Source organism: Protopterus annectens, chromosome 4.part0, assembly GCF_019279795.1.
Source record: "Protopterus annectens isolate FY-2018-M chromosome 4.part0, PAN1.0, whole genome shotgun sequence".
Lineage (NCBI taxonomy): Eukaryota > Metazoa > Chordata > Ceratodontiformes > Protopteridae > Protopterus > Protopterus annectens.
Genome location: NC_056733.1, coordinates 1,623,009,521 through 1,623,036,164, shown reverse-complemented (window position 1 = coordinate 1,623,036,164; position 26,644 = coordinate 1,623,009,521). Strand labels below are relative to the sequence as shown.

At 37.5% G+C, this 26,644-nt stretch overlaps 1 protein-coding gene across 1 annotated transcript in view; it reads left to right on the top strand.

Annotated features, from left to right (window-relative positions):
- The window catches only part of FAT2 (FAT atypical cadherin 2), a 1,015,713-nt gene that overhangs the window by 630,993 nt on the left and 358,076 nt on the right, over nucleotides 1–26,644 (top strand). The window contains exon 9 of the mRNA XM_044069413.1: nucleotides 22,479–22,754. Coding sequence (XP_043925348.1) covers nucleotides 22,479–22,754 — 276 coding nt within the window. The remainder of the gene's footprint in view (nucleotides 1–22,478; nucleotides 22,755–26,644) is intronic.

Sequence of the window (26,644 nt, the reverse complement as noted above, 5' to 3'; positions counted from 1 at the left end):
CATATCTTCTCTCTCCATCACCCACTCTGCACCTACTCTCATACCTTCTCCCCATCCCCCCTCTACACCTATTCTCATACCTTCTCTCCCTAACCCCCACTCTGCACCTATTCCCATACCTTCTCTCTCCATCACCCACTCTGCACCTACTCTCATACCTTCTCCCCATCCCCCCTCTACACCTATTCTCATACCTTCTCTCCCTAACCCTCCCTCTGCACCTATTCTCATATCTTCTCTCACCATCACCCACTCTGCACCTACTCTCATACCTTCTCTCCATCCCCCCTCTACACCTATTCTCATACCTTCTCTCCCTAACCCTCCCTCTGCACCTATTCTCATATCTTCTCTCTCCATCACCCACTCTGCACCTACTCTCATACCTTTTCCCCATCCCCCCTCTACACCTATTCTCATACCTTCTCTCCCTAACCCCCACTCTGCACCTATTCCCATACCTTCTCTCTCCATCACCCACTCTGCACCTACTCTCATACCTTCTCCTCATCCCCCCCTCTACATCTATTCTCATACCCCCCCGCACCTACTCTCATACCTTTTTTCCCTTTATTCTTCCCATCACTAGCACTTCCGCATCATTACCTTTCTTTCTCCTTGCCACTTCCTCATCCGTACCTTCCATTCTCCTCTATCATTACCTTTCTTTCTCCTTGCCACTTCCTCATCCGTACCTTCCATTCTCCTCTATCATTACCTTTCTTTCTCCTTGCCACTTCCTCATCCGTACCTTCCATTCTCCTCTATCATTACCTTTCTTTCTCCTTGCCACTTCCTCATCCGTACCTTCCATTCTCCTCTATCATTACCTTTCTTTCTCCTTGCCACTTCCTTATCCATACCTTCCATTGTCCTCTACTCCCTGACCACTGTTATCAATACTATTCTGTTCTTATCTTTTTCCTCACATCCTACAGCAGACTTGCAGACTGCAGCTTGTCATATTCCCTGCTCTTTTGCATATCCTATCATTTAGTCTATTGTAATCTATCATCCATGTCAGACTCTGACTGAATATTTCTATACAATGTATGCATTATTATGCAATGTAAATCATCTTTTGCTCCTGTGACTATGTATCAACTGTATGTAGATTGTGAATTACTTTTTTATTTTTTATGACATCTGTTGAGTATTTGACTCTACTAATAATCAATGACTTAATTATAAGTATTTGGACCATTTCTCCCTTTGCCTCCACTGAAAATAGGTACTTTGTGACCCAGTTAGACTTTCCTGTCAAACAACTGCCAAATAAACAGATAAAATAAATATTTGCTTAAAATGCATTTTTGAAGTAAAACAGCACAACTGACTGCATAAACTTTGAACATATCAGTTAAAACTATATTTAGTTGTGTCCTACCCTTTTATTTAGTAGTGTTTGTCTCTTTAAGTTAATGACCCTGACAAAGCCAATATGACATTCAGTATAGTTTAATCCCGTGTTAGTTTTTCTAACATAAAATAAACGGCATGGTGGTGCAACAGTTGTTTGTTGCCTCACAGCAAGAGGTTTTCCAGTTTGATTCTCAGCTGGGGTGCCTTCTGTGCGGAGTCTGCATATCCTCCCTGCATCCGTGTGGGTTTCCTCTGCGCTCTCCAGTTTCCTCCCATGTTACAAAGACATACATCTGGAGCGTTTCTCCCTGGGCCTCTGCTGAAAATTGCCTTTGTTCCAAGTTGGACTTTCCTGTTAAACAAATGTTAAATAAATAAAATAGCAAATGCCATTCATTTTTAAAAAAGTAATGCATGATGAAAACAACATCACATATAAGCAAAGTAGAAACAGATGATGTTTTTATTCAACTCTCATGTTTATTTGAAGGCATTACAATTGTTTTAGAAAGATAATAGAACTGTGGGGTAAGGACGTTTCCTTGTATCACTAAAATTGAGTTTGAGAGTTGACATATTTAAACATGCAGGGGCATGGAAAGTGAAGCCCCAATGTTGGAAGTGCAGGGGACTTAACTCCCCCCCCAAATACTTTCTTTTCGAAATTCTGTTAAAGTCACCAATGTCCCTTATCATCTTAATAGCTTTAGGGATTACTGTGGCAATGTCCATGAGACCAGGAATAAGCTATAGAGCCTTCAAAAATGTAATCATGACAATCTGCACAATGCCTGAAAAGCATAAACTCAGTGCAATATGTTTTTGCTGCATTGTGTATCGCATGAAAGCAGGTTTTGCAAACTAGATAGCTTATCTTGGTCTGTTCATTTGCATAGTTTCTTTTTTTCAAGTGTTTGAACTTGGAGGAAGTAAGTGGAGAAAAATAAGAATTGGTGAGTACTGGTAATACAGACAGAAACCACTACAAAATCAGAAGGTGAACATGGTTGATACAAACATTGTCTCTAAATCATTATTTGAAACTGAAGCCATGAAGTAATTCAGTGAGTATGCCATCATTACCTGCAGACTGCATGTTGCCTCTTGTTCTATTAAAATCCTCATTTTGATTTTTTGACAAAGTTCTAATGAAGTGCTGAGTGGCATGAAAGTTATTTTTTACAAAAATATTTTAACTTTGGTTATCAAAATTATTATTTACTAAAATGCTAATTTTGGAAGTAAATCTTTTTTTATTCACCACAGTCCCTATGCACAAAAGGAGTTAACACTGGAATGTAACATTAACACCACTAACAATTTCTGCTAAGTGTTAGCTGGCATGTTGAACGCCCTCAGTTCCATTGATGTGGAGCCAAGAAGCAGCTGTCTGAGCAGAATATCTGTGTTCTTTCAATTTGGACCTCCCCTGTAGAGGACTAGTAGGAGCACTAGTATGTCTTTTGGATCATGTGGTCACAGTGGGTGTATATTTCATAATGGACATTTTCAGTGAGTTGGAAACCTGAACCAAGCTGTGTATCCTCAGGGTAGGTTATATTTCATAAAGATGTTGAAGGGACCATGCATATCACTTAAGCCCTTTCATCTGCATTTTTTTCTTTCTGAGTTTTACTGATTTGGTGCATTGTGGGATTAGGACTCAGTGAACAATATACCTACATACATACTAACCTTTGAAGATAACACTACCTATTGACATATTTCTGAGAATATTAATGTTAGTAATAACTTACAAGAAAAAAGTCAAGATACTTGTTTATCAAGTACTTCTTAGAGGGGAATATGAGCCCATTGAAAAGGTGTGCCCACTTCCAGGGTGACATTCAGGGCCATGTACAAAGCCCTATATTAAGTTGAGGAAGTAAGGAATGAGTTGTTTGGTCTGGTGACACACTTAACAATATTACAGACAGAACGGATAACTGTTGGACTCCATATTCTTCCTAAATGTGGAGCAAAGTCACCATGCAGAGGTCAAATAAAATATGTCCTTGAAAGCAGAAGACTTGAGATTTTTACAAGAACCATGCAATATAGTACTAGAAGGAAGCATATGTATTCCAGTCACTGTACAGGCCCATTTCAAACATAAAATCTTTCTGATATGGAGACATAAATAATGAAAAAATTATATATCAGTTAAGTTAATCTCCTTAAATATGTCTCCCTTCTTTTTGGCTAGCTTTCTTTAAGTAATAGATTCTAGATATTTTCTTAAAAATACTAAGGAGTATTATTACCATCCTCTGAACTTTACATAAGTACAAGTACACACACACACACACACATACACACACACACACACACACACACACACACACACACACACACACACACACACACACATACATATATATGTCTGTACACTCATCATGTGTGTGCAATGGTGCCAGTTTTAAATTGCAAAACTTGAAAGTTTGACTGCTTAAAACTCTGAGACCTAAAGTACAAAAATGGGGAATTTCGTAAACCAAGTCTAAGATCCCTGTACATCAGCGGATTCCCTTAAATCTGTGGTATGGCAATTTCACTACAGTATAAGTAAGTGTCTTTTGTTTATTGCAGCTACTGATAGTCATCTGAGTGATGTGTCAACAGACTTGAAGCTATTTGTTGGAAGTATAGATTTAAAATGTATTTTTAAAGGAGTACTTTTACACGACCACATCATACACTAACCAAAGCCTTCTTAAATATGAGTGAAAGAGATATAAGGACCATTTTTACAAACATGTTAAAAGCAAATGTTATAATTTGAGTAAAGAAGAACAACAAGCTTTGTAGTCTCTGTGTGAAGACATTTATTGTACAGAGATTACATTGATTGCTAAAGGTGGTGGGGCAGTGATAGTGGACAGAGCATAGTATGTTTCTCTGATGCATTATATGTTAGCAGATGATCACACTTACAGCCCTGTTAGTAAATATAAAGTTTGAAATCTAATGTTGTGGTCTACATATGAGTGTTTTTTAATCATGGAATTAGCTGAATATTTTATGTCTCTGAACCTTTTATTCCTGTAATGTATAGCTCACCTTAAGTTCAGAAAGATATGACAAAACCAAGTGAAATCTATTGTCTCTGGATGTGGCTGTGTATCTAGACCAATTTCTGTCGGTCTACAGAAGATTATGATGACTGTGTGATGCACAGTACCGTAATGAAAAACATTAAATATTTTAAGTGGATTGTTTAATAGGATTCTAAAATGATATTAGTAAATTTCATCTAATGACTATCAATATTACCTCTTTATTCACTGTTATGCCAAATTCCAATGAACTGGATTATGTTATTTGCTGGTTGCACAATTGCTTTGCACTTCTTACTTTTCAGCTTTTCTTATTCTATGAAAAATATTATATAAAGAAAATGTGAGATATTGTAGGAACTGCATTTGCAAACTCTATAGAAAACATAGTTTGTTTGGAATGAGAATGGAAGTAACAATTTCCGTCTTATATTTATTCATCTAATATTCTGTATTATGTCAGGTTTGTTGATGCTACTCTTATGGGAAGGGAAGCTGAGAATGAGTTATTGTGTGACTTTAAGAAGTCTTTGTAAACTACCATCACTTTTTTAAGATTTGATTTAAAATTTTCATTCAAAAACAGTTTCTTTCCACTAGCCATCAGTTTGCTGAACTCTAGGAACAGTGCCCTTCACACTGGACATTAAGGCAGTAATCCAACAATACTGAAAAGTCTCTATGGTGCAATATGTAACAAGGTCTTAGCCTCACCCAGACAGCAAAGTCAGCAGTAATCAAACAGAACTTTCTTACTGTGCAATATAAATGTAGACCTTAAATCAATCACTTAAGTGCAAATTTTTCCAGTGAAAATAAGCTAATAACCTAGTAATGAGTGACGATCTGTTAAATCAGTGCAATAATGCAAGTATTTATTATTTTTGTATTTGTTGTCTGTGTCTAAAGAATTTTTTGTATTATTATCATCATGTTAAATGTAGTCTACATATTGCATGCACAATGAATCCAAAGATACATAATTGTGTTCTGTTCACACTTTTGTGAATCAAAGTGGCAATAAAATTTACTTTGACTTCTTGACTTTTGACTAATTTTCTGGATACTACTATGACTAGAAACTTATTAAGAAAGTTAAATAGATACAGCTTTAAGAAATCATGTAAAATGAATTCTTATTTATATAGGCGTAGTATGCATCCAAATGATATATTTAATAACATTGTTACAAGTCAGTAAATGAGGACCACTAGATTGAGTAGTAATTCTAATGGTTAAATTAAGTAATGGACACATTTCACCATGATTTATTAATAAAAGGTATAGCTCAGAAGAAGTACATTCTGTGAATGAAGATTACTGAGAAAACAGACTGACATAGCTAAACCTTATTTTGGCACTAAAATAATTAGTAACAAAGAAGACTGAAACTGTTTTAGAGTCTCACTTACTTTTCCAAGAATTATTAGAACTAGTAATATTATAGGAGGAAGTGGACTGTTTTAACATCTAGTACAGGTATCAACAAGGTAGCAGAATATGCATCACATTTCTGTATTATAAATAAGAAGAACTTAAAAAGATAACCCTGTTGTAAGAGTTAGATGGTATTAAGTACATTTATTTAGTCAAGATCTTTTGCAGACATGCCCCATCTGTAAGACATGTAAGCACTTTACTCTTTTTCAAGTCATCTGCATAGAGACTGTAGAATACTTCAGATAAAAAAGATCTGAAAGATGCAGTCTAAACAAATATGTGCCCAAAACAGAGCCCTGTGGGACATCCTGCCTGCAACCTCGAATTTCACAAGTCTAATTGCTGAATGATACTTGCCATGTCCTATCTGTAAGCCATGCAGCTATCCAGGGCTGACTGAATGTGTTTCATCGATCCTAATTTAAACTTAGAACAAATATTAAATATTGATGAGTAATTGTTACGATATTAACAATATTATTTCTATGTATTATGTGTGCAGGTGTGTGTGTGTGTGTTTGCATACATACATATATATATATATATATATATATATATATATATATATATACATATATATATATATATATATATATATATATATATATATATAGATATAGATATATATATAGATGTACACATGTATGTGTATAGAAATATATATATATACATATATATACATATATATATATATATATATATATATATATATATATATATATATATATGTATATGTATATTGATTGCATACATTTGGTCGAATTACACTTAGTCAAAAATGATTCCAGGCAGTTCACTTCACTGAAAACTCACTTGACTGAAAGCTCACTTGGTCGAAGTTCATTTGGTCGAAAATGGAATGTAGCCCCTGTCCCACTGCAGTGCAACCCTGGAGTGAGAATATTAAATTGAGGGGGTGGGGGCACAGGCTTCCCACATTGGAATGTGAGGGGGCCGTAGCCCCCTACATTATGCCAATATTTTTTACTTAAGATATCAATGCATTTCTAATGGATATAACTTCTTATAACAGTGAATACATTAAAATTATGTGGGGTACTATGCTCCCCAACCCCCATTGTGGGGGGGGCTATGCCCCTCTCACATCCCCTTATTTAATATTCTCACTCCAGGGTTGCACTGCAGTGGGGCAGTGGCTATATTCCATTTTCGACCAAATGAACTTTCAGTCAAGTGAGCTTTTAGTGAAGTGCAATGCCTGGTATCATTTTCGACTAAGTGTAATTCGACCAAATGTATGGAATCCATATATATATATATATATATATATATATATATGTACACATATATATATATATATATATATATATATATATATATATACACACATGGGTCCACTACAGAATCCCGAAAGCTCATAATCCTGAAGCCCAAAATCCTGAGACCAAAATCCCGAAAATTCAATATCCCGAAAGCCCAAAATCCTGAAACTCAAAATCTTGAAAACACAAAATGGACATACTGACGTCATTGTGGCTTTGCTGTTGTTAGCCCTGTGGTGTTAGGTCATGCGTTGGGTTTAGGTAAGTGTGCGGTTGGTTTTATGTTAGGGTTAGGGGCGGTTTAAGTGAGTTAGGGTTAGGGCGCAGGTTAGGCATGTATGCAATAGTGACAAATATTGGGGTTGGGGGTGGTTTAAGTGAGTTAGGGTTAGGGCGCGGGTCAGGTGAGTGTGCGATAGTGATGGACCTTAGGGTTAGGGTTAGGGTCAGGGTCAGTTGGTAGATATTAGTGTCTTTATAGTGACATATTAGCATTATTTGTGTTTTCAGGATTTTGAGTTTCAGGATTTTGGGCTTTCGGGATTTTGAATTTTCGGGATTTTGGTCTCAGGATTTTGGGCTTCGGGATTATGAGCTTTTGGGATTCTGTAGTGGACCCATATACATATATATGTACATATATATATATATATATATGTACATATATATATATATATATATATATATATATATATATATATATATATATTGTTTTTATAATATTTAAATGTGGATTATTTTAAGAGTTGTGACATCATAATTACGTGTTCTGTTTTGCTTTTAAATTCAGGATGTTGGGCTACTTTATTTATAGTACCTGAAGAAGTATTAGTGAAAATCTGTTTGTTGTATTAATAAAGTCCTTTCTGCATGATATTCAGAGTCATTTACGGATCAACCCCATTTTTTCCATTTGTTTTTCATGGGGTCATTTTTTGTCAATTGTCCCCATCTTTGCCGATTCATGGTCCCTTTTGACAATCATGCCTGACTGTTGCAATTTTTCTGTCTCATGTAGTCCATCCATCTCTTGACTGGATGTCTTTGTCTGCTGTTGCCTTTTTCCTGTCTTGCCCAAATTTACTGTTCCAAATCATCTTCTGTTTTCCTGCACTTGCGACTGATCTACCACAATCTCCTTCCCTTGACCTGGTTTGTATCTGGGCTACTTTGGCTTCTTCTCTGATGTCCTCATTTTGTTATCTGTCCTACAATTTGTGTCTTACTATCCATCTCAGTCACTTCTTCTCCATCACCTTATGCTTTGTCAGCTGCTCTGCCTTCATTGCCCAGTTTTTGTGCCATACAGTAGAACTGGTTGCACAATTGCTTTGTGCTCCTTACTTCTCAGCTTCTTTGACATTTGTCTGTCACACACTGCTGCATGACACTTTGTGTGGGTTGGCTGTGGCACCTCTGATTCTGGCTTTGACCTCCTCATTCGGGCATCCTTTCTCCGCAGTCATACCTCTAAGATACTGGAAGCTATTACTCTTTCCATTATTTCCCCCTCTATCTCAATTTTAAGCTTCTTATGACTTCTCCAATTTGCTTCCTTGACCTCAGTCTTTTCTGTACTCAAGTTTAATGCCACATGCCTTACATTTTACACTGTAGTCCCCTATCATTTTTTGACATTCCAGTTAACAGTCTGCTTGTAGTATCACATCATCTGCATACAGCAATTTTTTATGTGTCCTCTCTAACCTATTTGCTAATGTAGTCCACCAGTAATTTGGAACTATACCTTGATGCACACGTGCTCACGGTGGTGGTGCTGTGGTAGCATTGTCGCCTCATAGTACGATGTTGTCCTGTTCAATTCTCAGCTAGAGCGTCTTCTTTGTGGAGACATGCATGAATGGGCATACCTTCGTTGAAGGTTGTGAGTCAGAGCTGGCAACTCGGCACGTAAAAATATACTGCCAATCATAAGCGGACCAGACTTCCACTGTGGCAACCCCCAACCGGCAAAAGCCAAAAGACACAACAACCTTGATGCACACCCACTCCCACTGTGAACTTTTCTGTGAGTTTTGATCAGTGTCTGTACTTCTGCCATTGGGTCCTTGTACATAACCTGCACTGATTCTACTAATGTTTCTGGAACTTTGAACCATCCCAGTACTGTCCAAATCAGCTTGCCTGGGACCTTGTTATATGCTTTCTCCAATGCAAGGAATGCCCACTCTCCTCATTTCCAGCATCTTGTCCACTAACTGTATCACTGCAATCACTGCAATCACTGAGTCAGTTGTACTGCATCCTGATCTGAACTCAAATTGCTCATCTCCCATATTACTTTATACTGCTCTATTTGTTTATCAGACATCCTCTTCGGCACTTTCATTTAATGCCACAGGAGTGTGATACCTCTCTAATATTCGCAGTTGCAGATATCTGTTTTATTCTTTTTTTCTTTTTTAATATCACTTTTATAGGTTCATAGATGATTACTAGGCTGTTGACCCAAGAGCCATTTTAAGCATAGCCAGTCTTACCCCAAATATTACCAAAGTATTGCTGACATTCATCAATACCTTAGTGAATTTTATGATTATGACATATGTACCTATCAAGCATTCAAAGGCTGCCCCTGTCCATAAAGGACATGGGTGCCAAACCACTTGTAAATTAGTGATTTCCCTTTCATTGGTCCAATGAACATCTGGATATGGTTAGGGATGAGCTTTGTTTCACATGGATGGGTAGTCTTTGCAAGGTTTTATTCTTGTATGGTTGCCCTGTAATGCTTATTCTCCTGTCATCTATGATACACCTCTCTTTCTCTCTCCTTCTATACCACAATGAGTGCTCTCAACATTTTTATCATGGTTTCTATAACATCACCTGTGCCAGCTACTTTTTCTGCCTTCATATTCCCTGAAGCATTTCATAGTATTTGGGTGGTTTTTCCTCCTCTTGCACTGGTGATTTATCTTTCCTGTCAACCTGTAACATTGCTTCCCTTCACTTGCTCCCTGTTATTCTCATGTTTTCCTCTATCAGAAGTAAGTTGGTCCCATCCTTACATTGGTTGTATCCAGCACAGAACCTACTTTTAAAGCAGATTTCCTCTAAAGTACTGTGTTCCTTGTTACTTCTGCACTTTCTCTTTGGGAGTGTAACAACTCTGAAGTGAATTAATTTAACTTACTGTAGATCTGTTACACTGAAAACTGCTTTCAATAACCTGTGATCTTGTCCTTTTCCCCAGAGTTTTGCAATCAGGATAGTAAATCCCAAAGAAGGCGCAAGGGCTCCACAAAGACCAGTAAACACAAAAGAAAAACGAAGCCCAGAGACATACAATAAAGCTCCCAGTCGGCAGAAACTGTTCAGTTACTTAATTCTCAGCGTAGTCACGCAGCATGGAAATGAAAATACTTAAAAAATCACTTTTATTAAATCCACCAAAACACATTAACGCTCAAACCATACGTTTTTGTTTCTTAACTTTATCAGATGTGGGCTGGAACCATAGAGGTGAATTCACTTCAGGTTCCCCTTAGATACATTTCTTTAGATGTCTGTGGCCACAGGGTTATCTTATGAAATGCCTATTTGGTGGTTTCTTCTTTGAAGACTTTTTGCTTTTCTCCATTTCTTGGTTCTTACTGTGATCACAGGTAGTATACTCCTCAAAGAAGTAGTAGTTTTAAAGTAGGGAGAGTGGGTGGGACTCACTCACATGGGAGTGCAGAGGATAAGCCCCCTGCATTTTTCACTGCAAAGCTTCTTCAATTTGTCAGCACTCAGAGAAACTGCATTTGTAGAGACATCATGAGACCTTTATTGTCACTTTTTCAAATGATATTGGAATGTCATTTGGTCTTGATAAATGTGCAAAAGCAACCTTTAAAGCAGGAAAACTGCACCGCCAAGAAAACATCAGGTTGGGACAAGAATGTGATATAAAAGAACGTGAGCAAGAGGGAGTGTATAAATACTTGGGAAATGATGAAGGATCAGCAATAAAACATGAACAAATGTGAATAAATCTCAGTAGGGAGTACTTTACAAGACTTAAATTAATCCTAAAAACAGCACTGACATCTAGGAACAAGATCCAAGCTATAAATCAACTTGTTCTTTCTGTCCTAACTTATAGTTTTGGAGTGACTGACTGGCCTCAAAAAGTGTTGGATAGACTGGATATTAAAACAAGAAGGATGCATCACGCTTACCAAATGATTTATAAAAATCAGTGTATACCAAGATTATATATTCCCCGTTCTGAAGGAAGGATGATCCTCCTTAAAATTGATTACACATATAGATCTGCAACTGTGGGACTCTACACATATCTAGTGACCTCACAAGATCCAAATGTAGTGAAAGTTTTGAAACATAAGGAGAATAAATCTAAGATGATATCTGTACTTAATTTAGCAGAAGCATATCGACATCAAGCAGGAATGGAAATCAAACCAGAAGTGGATAAAAAACAGGCAGCAACTGAATGTGCTAAAAAACAAATAAAGAATATAAGGTGAAAGACCAGATGAGAAGGCAAGAAATGTGGAAAAAACATAAATATAGTTGCAAGTATAGAAAACTTCTGGAAGAGCCTAATGTTGTTCAAGAATGAACGCAGGAATGGTTAAGGAGAGGTGAATTCACATCAAGAAATGAAAGGTTAATATTGGCAGCCCAAGACAGTGGGCTACATACATGGCGGTCTACAAAGTGCATTGAATATGTGGGAGAAACAGACACATGTAGGTTTTGTAAAACCGAATTGGAAACAGTCACACACCTTGTTGCTGGTTGTGACGCACTAATGGCAGAGGGACTGTATACTGAAAGGCATAATAATGTGACAAGACTGTTACACTTGAGATTGTACAAATATTATAGTATCAAAGTGGCTGAAAAACACTGGAAACATGAGTCACAAAGAATCACAGAAAATGATGAAGTTTGTATCAGATGGGATCACCCAATACCAACAGTTCAAAAGATAGATGCTAAAAAACCAAATATAGTGGTCCAAGAAAAGAAGGCAAAAGTAGCATTGATCACTGAAATAGCCACACCCAGTGGCTACAGTGTCTTGTGTACAGAGAGACACAAAGTCATAAAATACCTGGATCTGAAGGCAGAAAAGAGAGCCATGTGAAAGAAAGATACCCAGATAGTTCCAGTAGTAGTAGGAGCAACTGGTCTTATAAAAAAGAATTTACAAGCGTATTTAGATATGTTACCAATTCATGTAGCACCATACGAGTTGCAGGAGTCATTACTGGGCACATTGCGGGTGCTGCAAAGAGCACTTTTGGCTAACATCAAAGAGTGAAACAATACTAATTTCATGAACTTTAATCATACTTTGACTTAGGAATGGGATCCATTCCCATCATGGTATTAGAAACCCAAAAGACTTGGAGAAATTAAAAAGAGCATCACCATTACTTTTTCCATCTTCTTTACCCCAATTACTTTCTAATTTTTGGCATTTTTAGAAAGACCCACTGTAGATATTAGAACAGGTAACAGCTGCATCTCTGTCTGGCACATCATGTATCCCTGTATCCATTTACCTTAATAAACATGAGGAAAACAGTTTGGGGAAGATAAATAGCACAAAAGCAGTCAAAACAGCTGCACAGCACATACATGTTAATAATTACTTCCTACACAACTGTTAATAAAGTCATTCAATATGTTATTTGTTAACCTGCCAGTTGAATTATTCTTTGTGCAACTTTTCTGGCCTTGAGCCAGGACAAAAAGACAATGGTAAATCCAATATATACAGACAGTTTAAAACAGTTAGTCAGAATATTTTTTTGTGGTGGAAGTGCAGAATTGGAGAACCAAGGAAAATCCATACCGATGACACATGGGGAGCATGCAGATGATATGCAGACAATACACACACGGTAACCAGAGGTCAGGACTCAACCACAAATCCTTAACATACCAACTTTAATTACTAAACCACTGTGCTGGTTAAAAGTTCAAGTTTTGTTTTTGATACCTCATCAATGAGTGTTTTATTTTGAGAACTTTTGAGCATGGAGACAAGAACAAACCAAGATGTTTGTTACCTTCCACTGCCAAGTCAGTGAAAGTAATTTTGGCCCAAGAAACACAGATATATTTAGCAGGTGGGAGAACATGATCTATTTGCATAAAGTTTACAGTCTGTGTCTTCATTGTGTGCTTTAATCATGTTAAGACTAGGCTGTAATGAAGAGGGAGTGAAAAATCATAATGAGAAAATTGTCTGCATAGGTGCAAACCTGTCTACATTTCTTACTTCCTTTGAAGTTGGAACAGGTTTTGCAAAGTGCATAAGGGATTCTTATAAAATTAATCAGCAACACTAAGATAGAACTGTCCTGATTTGTTCCCAAGGGCTAGGGAAGGCAACCAAAGAATAACATGATGCAGCGATTTCTGAAAATAATCAATACCTGTAGGAATCTTGAAATCTAATCTTGTCAATGAGTGTTAAGAATATAGTCCCAGTGCAATGTATCAAATACCTTCTGCAGTTCCACAGACATCTGACCTAAAGGAGTGGATGGTTTTCTTTCTGCAGAAATGAAACGTGCATTAGTGTGCACATGCAGCAACAGTTATGCTATCTAACGGATACCGTTTCAAAGGAGTTAAAAGGTTAATAACAACAACAACATTGCTGACATTGCAATTTGTCGATGAGAAATACCTGTAACAGTGACGTCATGCAAGGCCCATTTCAAGGTTAAAAAGGTAGATAGGTGACTGTTTTTATTATTATCAATTGAAGGTCTGTACCAACACCTTCTACATATATCTATATATATATATATATATATATATATATATATATATATATATACTTTGTAATCACAAAATAGCAAAATGTCGAACTTCAAAACAGTAAAACGATAATCCCAAAAACATAATTTCTTGAAAGTGTAGAAAGTCGAATTTGAAATTTGCGAAATGTAAGTAAGTTTTCTGCGGTGTAGATCTAAATTGGACGGTGTTCCTTTAAGGGGTAGTAGTTTGTCAAAAGTAGCTATGGAGGCCATTATGTTTGGATGTAGTGAAGCTTACCGTAGGTATAGAGTATTTTAGGGTTTAGAAGTGAAACTTTAGTTGTTTTAAGTTGATGGTAAGTGTACTATGTAGATCTGAGTATGTAAGTGACAATTGCGTATGCGACCGGTGATATGTTGAAGAACTAGGTTATTTATCTTTATAGGGGGTATTGTGCTGAAATTATGAAATGAAATTGTAGGCGCATAAAGGTATATTTACAATTTCCTTTGTGGTAGTGCAGTCTCAGAGTTGATATATTTAATTTGTAGGGGGTGTGGGGGTTGCATCCCAACATGGAGGGGTGCAGGAAGGCCTGCCCTCCCAGTTAAACATAGAGGAGTAGGCTGCTGTTTGTTTTGTTTGTTGATGTGTTTTTTATTGGTGGAGGAAGGTAGGTTATGTTTGTGTTATATTTTTCAATGTTTCAAGACTCAGTCTTATAAGGTTTCAGGATTTAGTGTTGTTGTGGTTTTCGTGTCGCTATTTTGAGGTTCGACATTTTGGTATTTCATGATTACAAAGTAGATATATGTATGTATATATATATATATATATATATATATATATATATATATATATATATATATATATATATATACACACATATACACACACACATGCATACACTTATGTAGGGGAATAGTGTACTGACTGTGGCCGTGGTTCAATAACATTACCTAAGTGGCACAAGCTCAGCTGCACAGTTGATAGGAACTGGTTATTACAGTCAGTTATTAGCATTCACCTTTTAAAAGTGGTCTTGTGGGATAGAACTCCTAAGCACATGCTGTGTTTACTATGATTTTAACCATGTGCTAGCTTTTTTTAAATCACAGGAGTGAGTTGGGCAGGTCTTTCACATAAGCCTACACATAAAACAATGAAGTTACTCCCTTAGGTGAATACTTGAGTAATTGCCCTGTAGAGCCATTTAAACCCAGCCAAGAAACCTGAGATCAGGAATCAAATCCTGAACTTGTGTCTTTAAAGTATGGACCTTAACCATTTCACCGTCAGCATGGATCTCCCACAGAGTTCAACTCTTTGAGCATTTGCTATATGTAAAGTAAGGCTAAAAATCCAATTGTATTCTTGAATGCTATGAAGATCATCTACTTTTGGATAGCATCCCAGGCACTAGAGGAGATGAGGAAATGAACAGCAGGCATCTCTTGGGATGAGAGAGAGGGGGACCAACCACTGCTGCAGTGAACTCCAGTAGAGGCATGAGCTTGTTGCAGTAGCAGCGTGAAGGATTACCACATGCACTTTGCATGTATCAGATAGTGCATAGCACTGTAGCAGGAAGTTAGCACATACACAGAAGAGCTTAGGCATCACATGACCATTTGGTCATGCTCACCAGATCTGCAGATGGAGGCGTTATGTTAATCAAAATTAAAAAAAAAAATACTCACTTACTGTGATGTAGCATAGCTTCCAGGCAGTTCCTTACATTGCAGGTAATTGGGGTACACACTTAATGATGCTCTGGTCTGGAGAGATGAGTACAAACTCTCAGGCTGCTGCAAGAAGGGTGGTGCTGACACAGAGTGATGAGAAATGGGTCCAAACTCCTTCTTTAGCTGCCTGGATGATAATACTTAGTTGAGTCCAGTTTGATCTCAAAACCTATGGGAAAAGGCTAATGGCTAGCATTAAGAAGGGAAAGCCCCCCCCCCCCCAAAAAAAAAGGCAATGTACTCTTTTGAGAACATTGCAGTAAGATTGTAGTGATATCTGCCAGCAATTAGACAACAGTGATGTATCTGAGCAATGCTGACTTTTTTCCAAGTTGAGATCTGTCCCTCCCTCTCTTTCTGCAGCAGTCTACTTTCAAGCAAAATGCAATATTTAATGTTAGTGTGAGTACATGTATATACAGTTAAGGATGCTATAGCAAAGGTAACTTCTTCTGTACAGATTTATGTAACTAGCATCAGCTGAGCAAGATAGTAATCTGTATGTATGTTTGTATGAATAGGGTATGGAAAATCTCCCGTTTAGTGCTTCTGCATATAGCGCTAAACGGGAGATTTCCCTTTACTCCACTGTAGTGCGGTCTCGGAGTTGGAATATTAAAGTAGGGGGGGTGTGGGGGGGTGGAGGGGGGCGTAGCCTCCCTGCATACAATTGTTAAAATCTATTTTTCTTTTGTGTTTTTTTTTTTTTTTTTTGCTTACACTTGTAATGTTCGATGTTTCAAAATTCGATGTTCTGGTCTCGATGATCAGAACTTCGATGTTTTGAAATTTCGATCATTAGAAGTGGAACTATATATATATATATATATATATATATATATATATATATATATATATATATATATATATATATATATACATGTGTGTGTGTGTGCGCGCGTGTGTGTGTTCCTTCAGTGTAGGATTTGAATCAGTGCGTCTTATTGAGAACTGTGAGTAGACACAAGGCTTTTATATGACTTGTATGAATTTAAAATCTAGGTTAGAATCCAATTACCAACTGCTTAAGGGTTGCATAACAAGTCGTTTCAATACTGCTCATGGTCTTTGTATACATTCTGAATCCTTCACTTCATGAAGAATTACTCTATGGAATATAGGCAAAGGAAAATAAAAAGCAGAATGTGAAATGACAAACCACCCTCTAGTCCCTCACATGTCTAAGTATCGAGAGAGTAACAACAACTTTGTGATTTTTGCTTCATTGCATATCTCATCCTGAACCTAGTAGCATCCTCTGTATTTATTGCAAATGGGTAAGGGAGTGGAAGTTCATGATTATGGATCTGGATAGTAAGACACAGGCAGTAAAAATGTTTTTGGTCCCCTTGATTAAATATGTTTGCCAGGCATATTTCTATCAGCTGGACAGTAACTTATGGCAAGAAGTAATCCAGGAAATGAAGAACTTTAATTGGCAAGAAACATGACCTGGGGTTAAGTGGGATAAGATGATCCTAGAGATTAAGCAAGGGGGCACAAGGTTGCCTGATTTAAAGGGGTACTTTAAGGCTACGCAGTTAAGCCTGTTATATATATTGCAAGTAGAGGGATAAAAAACAAAATGGGAAGATATGATGATGAGACAATAAGTGACTACCAGAGGCAGTGAGAGACTGTTTTATTGGAAACAGGCATTGGGGGAGAATAAAAGCAACCAGGAAGAACATCAGGCATATAAAGTGGTAGATAGTATATTGAAAAATAAGCTAGTGTGGATGTGGGATAATGAGATTTTGTTGATAGAGCTGCCAAAAAAGGAAACTAGAACATCAGGACATGAGAAGGCTTTATTAACTTTAATTATGTTAGCAGCCAAAACAATGATAACCAGAAAGTGAAAGTCAACATTTAGACAAACATTGGAATATGCACTAGATATTATAAAGAAAATAAAGCAGTTAGAGGGAGGTTTGTTATACAGAGAAAAGAACAAGCTGTATACCCTTAAAAGGCATATATGGGACCTTTGTCTTCAGAATTGGGACCAAAGTGATGAGGGAAAAAAGGAATGCTGGGGAGAACTGAAAATGGTGCAAAAATGGATGGAAAATGGTTATAATTTAAAATGTTAAAAAATGTTTATAAAAAATGAGGACATGAAAACTGAATAAATATAGGTTCATAGGTTCATAGGTAGGTACTAGGCTATCGGCCCAAGGGCCTACGTAAGCCTAGCCAGCAAGGTTCCCTGGCCTACGCCACCCAAGAAAGTTATTTTCCTGTACCTCTGTCGAGCAGGGACACAGAAGTGATCCCCGGGGTGTATTTCCTATTTCTCATCCACTCATCAAGATTTTTCTTGAAGAGTGCTAATGAAGAACTTTGCTTGGCATAGATGGGTAGCCTGTTCCAGGGTATGGGAAGTCTCTGGGACAGGAATCTATCCATCCAGCATGTACTGTTTATTGTGGTGACAAGGTTTCGGTCCCTAGAGCGTGTAGCTCGGAGGGATTGGGATATCTTTAAATGTAACATGTCCAACAGCTCTGGGTTTGACATAGCTTTATATGTTAGGCAGAGATCACCTCGGAGTAGGCGATATGCTATGGAGTAAAGCTGGAGTTTTTTGAGGCTGTCAGTGTAGGGCATTTGTTTGAGGCCAGTAATCCTCTATGATTGCGATATGATGTCAGTGATGATTGTGGATACAAATTGCCTGATAAATTGTGAGTTCAATAAAGCCGTGCTAAAAAAAGATTCATTGCAGCTGCAACTGCATCTGGGCATAGAACAGAAAAAAAGTAAGATAAATAAGTAAATAAATAAATAAACAATCATAATCAGAGCTTAATTTATACAACCAGCATATTTCCCTTGTCTGTGTTCATGAAAATAGCTCAGCTATGTATGACAATACTTTATTTGCTCTGCAAATTCACAGTCCAGGTAACATAATCAGGTATGCTTTTACCTCAAGTCCAGCATTCCATAATTTCTACTGTTATCATTGAACAGATTTTCTGATAATATGAAGGATAAGGGAGATCCATGGCTCACAGTTTAGGTATCAGCAGTAAGCATCAACTGTGCTGTGTCACATTTGAGTTTGAGCATCATGCAAATATCTAAAAAGGTTCTGGAATACAACCTGAGATAAAACTTCTCATTTTCTAGTAAAACAAAGATGGACGGATTATTGCATCACGAATGCTACTTTCGATCTTCCAGTTCAGCTATTTTGTGTGCATTCTTTTAGTTATGAATATTGTCTTAAGCCAGTTTATGAAATAGTTTTTTTACACTGAGGAATGCTTGGATCTGTTAACCTAACCCCAGCTGTGTTTTAACTTCAGACATATCTGTATGTGTATACTTTATGTAGAAAGCCAGTTATTGGAGAATGTCTTTCAGATATACTAACTCCTCCATCAAATGGTTGTCATTAATAACTCATCCAGGGAATGTTGTCATTACTAACTTGTACAGGAAATGCTCTCTTTACTGTCTCATCCAAGAAATACTGTTTTTACTAAACCCTCCAGGAAATGCTGTCTTTACTAACTCACCTAGGAAATTCTGTCTTTACTAAGGATTTAAGAATGTTGTTGTTTGTCTTTCGGCTTTTCCCAGTAAGGGGTCACCACAGTGGAACTCCGGTCCGCTAATGATTGGCAGTAGATTTTTACGAAATGCCAAGGTAGCAGCTTGACGCCCAACCTTCAACGAAGGCACTCCCATTTACGCACGCATGTCTTTTGAACGCTACCCAACCACGGGGAGGACATGCAGATTTGACACAGAAGGCACTCCCAAGCCCAGCCAAGAATCGAACGGGAGAACCTCTTGCTGTGAGGTAACAACGCTACTGCCGTACCACCGCGGCATCCACTAAGGATTTAGGAATATTCTTGTTAATTTGTACCGAAGTTCATTCTGTTCCTCATACATTTTTCACTGTTTATGTAGTGATGGCAATGTGTATGCAGGTGTTGTGGATGACCTTTTCTGCCATCTAATGCTGTAACACATTTTAGACAATGGATAAACTGTACCTCAATACCCTGATTGGAGAATGAGCGTTCTCCAGCAGGGTATTAATCTACAAATAATGCCCACTGAGAAGAATGAGTCTGCCTCTTCATGGCAGCTTATCAAGCCGCTGTGGAACTCAGACTGATGAAATGGAACTGTCGCCATTATTTTGCACACACTAAGCAGTGCTTTTGCTGTTTAGCGAGTGTAAAATATAAAAAAAGAAGACAAAAAGGTACATGTGTGTGTGTGTGTGTGTGTGTGTGTGTGTGTGTGTGTGTGTGTGTGTGTGTGTGTGTGTGTGTGTGTGTTTATGTCTGTGTGTTAGTGTATGTGTGCATGTCAGTGAGAGTGAGCAAGCCATTATTTTACACTCTCTAAGCAGTGCTTTTGCTGTTTAGCGAATGTAAAATAAAAAGAGAAAAAAAAGGAAATGCAGCATGTATGTGAGAGTGTATGCATGTATGTAAGGAGGTGAGAGAAAGAGAGCGATTGTATGTGTGTTTCTGTCTGCATGTGTGTAAATGGGTATATGAAAGCAGAGAGACAGTGTGTGTGTGTGTGTGTGTGTGTGTGTGTGTGTGTGTGTGTGTGTGTGTGTGAGAGAGAGAGAGAGAGAGAGAGAGATGGATGGCGAGAGTGAGAGAGAAAGCAAGAAAGCGAGAGTGATGTGTGAGTGAATGCATGTATCTAAGCAGAGGAGACTGCCTGTGAGAGAGATCGAGAGAGAGTGAGACTTAATGTGTGTATGAGGGTCTATATTAGACCACCAAACACTTAATAAAGCGAACAGTTATTGCTCGAACTTATGTAAGCGAAAGCTTAAAATATCGAAGCAACAGAAACCCAATTTTTTTCCTAGAGAAAGAATTCGGTTGTCCGTTTCTGTTGCTTCGGTAATTTCAGTGCTGTGTTGGAAAGTTACCAGTCGGGTTCAGGTAAGTGTGTGATTGTGTGGATGTGAGTGTTAGGGTGGGTTAGGTAAGTTAGGGCTAGGGAGCGGGTGAGGTGAGTGTGCGATAGTGACGGACCTTAGGGTTTGGGTTAAGGTAAGTGGATAGTTAGTGGTGAGTGTATAGTTTAGTGTAGGGTTAGGTGTCAGATTTTAGGTGTATGTGTGTGGATTGCTGTTTGTTTGGAGTGCTTGTGTTGTGTGTTTGCGTTTTGGAACAGCGATTTTTTTCCCTAGGAAAAAAAAATCGCAGTTCTGACAGTTCGAGATTGTAAGCTTTCGCTTACATAGGGTCGATTAATCACTGTTCACTTTTTTAAGGTTTTGGTGATCTAATAAAGACCCGTGTATGAAAGCAGCTGGAGACTGTGAAAAATTGAGAAAGAGGGTGAGTCAGATGTTGTCTGAGTGAATGAGTGAATGTGTGTATGAAAGCAGCGGAGACTCTGTGTGTATATATGTATGTGTGTGAAAGCAGCGGAGACTCTGTGTGTATATATGTATGCGTGTGAAAGCAGAGGAGACTGTGTATGTGTATATGGGAGAGAGAATGGGCAGTATGCAAAATTCATATATTTTTTTAAGCACTATATTATTTTTATATATATTTGATGTAAAATGCTTCCTCCCAACACCATTAACATATACTACAGCAAGTTTGAAACAGTAGGCAGAGGAACTATTTTACATTAAAAATATATAAAATAATATAGTACTTAACACAGTAAATATGCAAGTAAAACACAACAATTTTACAATTAACCCATTGTCTAAGTGGAATATTGCCCTCCAGGGTGTGTGTTAATGTGTAATTAATGCCCTTCCAGGGGTGTAGAGGCCCTCCACCTACGACGTAGGGCCTCATAACACCACTGGGTGGGCATTTATTACACATTAACACACACCCTGTCACGCTTTATTGCTTGAGTAAAGCCCAGTAGCAGATAAGGCTGCAAATATTCTGTGAACAGATCAGCAGGAATTGAGCATGGCTGTCTTTTCTCGTCTATTAATAAGCAGTTCATATGAGTGCATATATTACTGATGTAAAACACACAGGGCACAGAACACTTAGCTGAAGTACCCTAACAGCTCTGGTGAACACTGAACAACCAATAAAACTAAAGAAACATTACTGTGGGTTTCTTAGTTTCTATTACCATTTGTTATGCTGTTATAATTATTACGGTATGTCCTGCAATTTTTCAATATTGTCTTGTGACTGCATTGCCTACCTCCCTAATGAAAGACTGAGAAAGCATGTGGAAAAGTGTTTTGGGCTCACTGTTTTTATCTAAAAGATGAATGTACAAATACAAACAAGCTGATCATAATACCATCTGATAAAAAAGCATTTTGAGAGGAGCGCATACGCTGACTGATAGAACAGTGACTAGCACACACACTTGCTCAATTGTTCCTCAGTAAACTGCTTAGTGATTTTGTAACACTTGTCACAAGTCATATTAAACACACAGGGCTCAGCCCCTCATATATATATGAACTGTATTTTTTTTATGTTGGGCCTTTGTCAGCCATAAGGAGATCACATATAGGATTGAGCAATCAGTTTAGCCAGTCCACATCTACAGATCCAGTACTTTCTTTGGGCAGGAGAAATTTCCCTGTTTCAGTGATCCTTTTGGGTGCTGCACTTCTAGATAAACTGTTTGAAATGTGTGGTTCACTTAAATGTTTTAGCCATCTCACTGATTCTTGTACGTTCCTGCTCAACACTGCGGTTTGTAGCTAACTTGTATTGTTTTTGCTAAATAGCTCAATACATTTCATCACAGTGCAATTGGAATGTTATACATGTGGCTTTTACTTCTCATTACATGTATTTATATTTTAATAAAAATGTTTCTGTTATGTCTAACCCTTGTAGGCCTACATTCATGTAATAAATATCAACCAGCATCGTCCCCAGTTCCAGGAGAAGAAGTACGAAGTTCGAATTCCTGAGGACACACCACCTGGGAGAGAGATCCTGAAGATCAGTGCTACAGATGAGGATGGATGGAAAAGTCTGATTTACACAATTTACAACAGCATAGTTTCATCAAGCATGAAGAAATTCCAGTTGGATCCAACCAGCGGCTCCTTGATAACTATGGAAACTTTGGACCACGAAACCCTACCAATGCATATGCTAACTGTCATGGTATGAAATTTATGAAATGTCTCTTTAGCACCACTCCTGATTCTTACTAGGATATCTATATAAACTGCTACGTTTTCACTCAAAAAATCTAGTAATATATGCTTAAAATTAGTTTATATGCTTATAGCCTTTGTTATTGAAATGGCTAAATAATTGTGTATGAAACTGACAACCGTTATTTCCACTTACAGACAAGGGATTTATTTTAAGAATGAGCTATGCATGTAATTTCTTAAACTGAGAAGAATGCCGATTGGTACAGGCGACAAACTAATTGTTTCTTTATTATTCTCCTGACATTTTACAATAATCAGAAAACTCTCTTCTGCTCTTCATATACTTTCTCATTTTAGTCTCTGAGCTACATCTTTGTTTTTTTTTTTTTTTTGCTATTCAATAGCAAGCTGCATTGCTGTAAACACCTTCCTGTTTATTTATTTTTCCTTTACCTTTTTTTTTACAAGGTGGACTTTCACAGAGTTTTAAGGGTCAATGTTAATACAGAGGAATGATGCATCTGAAACTGCAGTTTCTAGTTTTCTTTCTGCACTTTACTGCAGTAACAGAGTAGATAATTTGTTAACCAAGCAATAATGCCCAACATGGTTGGCATTACTGGAGAAATAACTGAAGCCCCAGGAGTGTTGTGAGGTCCAGTGCTGCAGGTGGAGGCCCTCTCCACCACTGGGAGATCTTTTATTTCCCCTACAATGCCCATCTTAGAGGGCAATACTGAGCTTAGAAAATGGGTTGTCTGTTAAAACGGGTTGTATTTGTTTCACTATAAGTATATTTATATTTTTATGTTTTTGATATAAAGTAGCTCCTCCACCTACTGTTTCATAGTTGTTTTAGGATATGTAATTGTTGAAAGACATACATAATATCTACACACACGCACACACACACACACACACACACACACACACACACACACACACACACACACACACACACACACACACACACACACGCACACACCACACACAGTTTCATACACACATACATGTAATAGCAGCTGCAGCTGCAGAGGCAGAGAGAACACACTAAATGTTATTTTTTAATTGCCATGGATAGTGAGAGGGAAAAGACAAATAATGGCAGCTGTATGTAGCTGTTTATTGTACTTCTGTTCTTTTTCTTTTTCTTTTTTTTTAACTGATTTTAACTGATGCTTTATAAACAGTCCCATTTAGTGAGTGAAAACAACATGGCATGTGTTTGCATTTAGTCCATGGTTCACTGTATCCTAATATATTGTTGTGAAGCCATGGACTTGATACTAGGATTTCCTAGTACTTTAATAGCCTACCGGAGAGTGTCTGTTCTCCAATAGATTGAGTTATGCCCGTTTTCTGTATATGGATAATCACTCTGAAAATGTCTGGTACTGATGCCTCAAGGAACTTTCACTACATTCATTTGCAGATCTGCGGTGTTAATTATTGAATGTTAACAGCACAACTAGCAAGCGAAGGTAAACAGACACTTACGGTCCTTAGATCAAATGGCCTAAGGTATGACACATACATGTACCAACAAGAAGTCAAGACTACTCCTACTGCAGTTCTGCATCAGTACATTTTCACATAACTTGGAGAAGACTTTTTGCATTCCAGCATAAATAAAACCATAAAACTTCATAAATAGCCATAGCTTACCAAGCAAAAGCAAGCAAGAAACAGTTTTGTTGCTTCCTAAGAGGTGAAATGAGAAACAATTTTTAAATTGAAAGCCATTGTGCCCCAAGTACTTTCATTTTAAAATGGCTAGACCTTGAATTTTTATGTAATAGGATATAATAAATGAAATAATCAAAGTACTAAAAAAAATCCTTTTGCTGTAACAGTACAAATTTCCTTAAGGTAAACCCAAAAGAAGGTTAGCATCTGGGTTATTATAATACAACACACTATACAAAAAAATCAAATACACGAAATAAAATGCTGCATAAATAATAACAATAAGCCTTCTAGAGGAGTATGGGAAGCTTACAATATTTTCATCATTTTATGAAACTTTTGTAGTTAGCATAATAGTTAAGGCCTTTACCTCCCATGCACAAGGTACAAAATATGATTCTGAACTCCGGCCAATGCCTGTATGGAGTTTGAATACTTGGACAGTGCAGTTGTGCACCGGTTAGCATTGTTGCCTCACAGCAAGTGGTTCTGAGGTTCAGTTCTTGGCTGGGGTGCCTTCTGTGCAGAGTCTGCATGTCCTCCCTGCATAATCATGGGTTTCCTCCAGGTGCTCCGGTTTCTTTCCACATTCCAAAGACGTGTCTGAAGTGTTTCTTCCCAGGCTTCTGCTGAAAATGAGCTTTGTCCCAGTTGGACTTTCCTGGTAAACAAATGTTAAATAAATAAAACTTTTCATAACTGTTAATTGTCATCTATTCATAGATATACCTCCTAAAGATCAAGTTTAAAAAATTTCTCAGGACTTCTTTTTGCTGTAATTATGCTCTCATCATGTACAGTTGGCTTTCTGATTCTATAGTATATAGTTTCAACTTTAGTTAAATCAGTTGAGCTATATTTATTATATTTACTAAAATTGTATTTGTATCTACTATATGTTGAGGAGCTGTCCATTTGCTTCTTGATTCTGTATTATTTGGTGGCACCTTCTGATGATGTCATAAAAGGGCAAACATGTTGTAATACAATACCTTGGAGTACTGAAATGAAGGTAGTCCCACTATGCCAATAACTGTTAATGAGCTTCTCTAACATTCTGCGTTAATGAAATTCATTACTTGTTCTGAGTATAGCCTGATTTTACCTAAGGACATGGTACATTTCTCAGTCTGGACAACATAAGCTGATACAGCAGCTCCATCAGATTCAGTGTTGCCATCAGGGAGTAGGGTCTGGCATACAGGTGTAGTTATATGGCTAGATGCTGTCCAACACGGGAGCTCCACCTGTAGGACAGCATAGCCATCATACCTGAATTCTTCCCATCCAAGATGAGGATAGGATTGTGGAGTCACTAAATCACCAGGGAATTATGTCTACTTTTGAAAACAGGACACCGTGAGCTGTCCATACAGGAGTTTTGAGGATGGCTTGCACTACACTAAACTGCATATGTGAATGGTTCCAGTCTCTCTGCCTCTGACTCTTCAAACCTGCAGTACAACTTTACTTGTATGTGGAACTCAGTACTGTAAGCAGTTTGGCTTCCACTAGGTACAATCTGCAGTGCCTAGTCCCACATACATGTGGACCTTCCAGCTTGCCAGTAATGCATAGTTCCATTCCAACACTAATCCAGCAAATATACAGCACATATCCCTAGTTTTCTTCCTAACAGTCATCATCTGTGCTAGATACCTATTTATTACAGTGTTATGTCTGTCTTATTAACTTTAATGTCAAGTGCTATACATTTTACTAGTTGTCTTATGTTCTGTTTTGTTTTGTTATTTATTTGAATGTGAATGCATTTAGTTATTTATTGATATGTTGTCTGCTTGCCTGCTTAAGTGATGGATTGATTGTGCTGCAGTCTGTGTCACTTTGTTGAAATCGGCTCCAGACTAGAGTACGTGCCTACCCACTACATGTTTACCCCCTGTATACTTCATCAGAATGCAGGACCAAAGAAATGCATGCATAGTTGTTCAGCATACAAGAAATGTAAACAAACATTTCTTAAACTTAATAAACTTAGTTCCAATGAAGAAACTAAAGTCAAAACCACACATTTTAGAATTGAAAAGTCCACTTTACATGAAAAACATTTAATTATTTTTAAAAATGAAATTATAGAAAAATACATTTATACGTTATTTTTAAAGATATACTGTATAACAACAATTCCTCTACCATTCCTAAATGTACTTCAAATAGCTAACAGGGCAACAATTTAATTTAATTTAA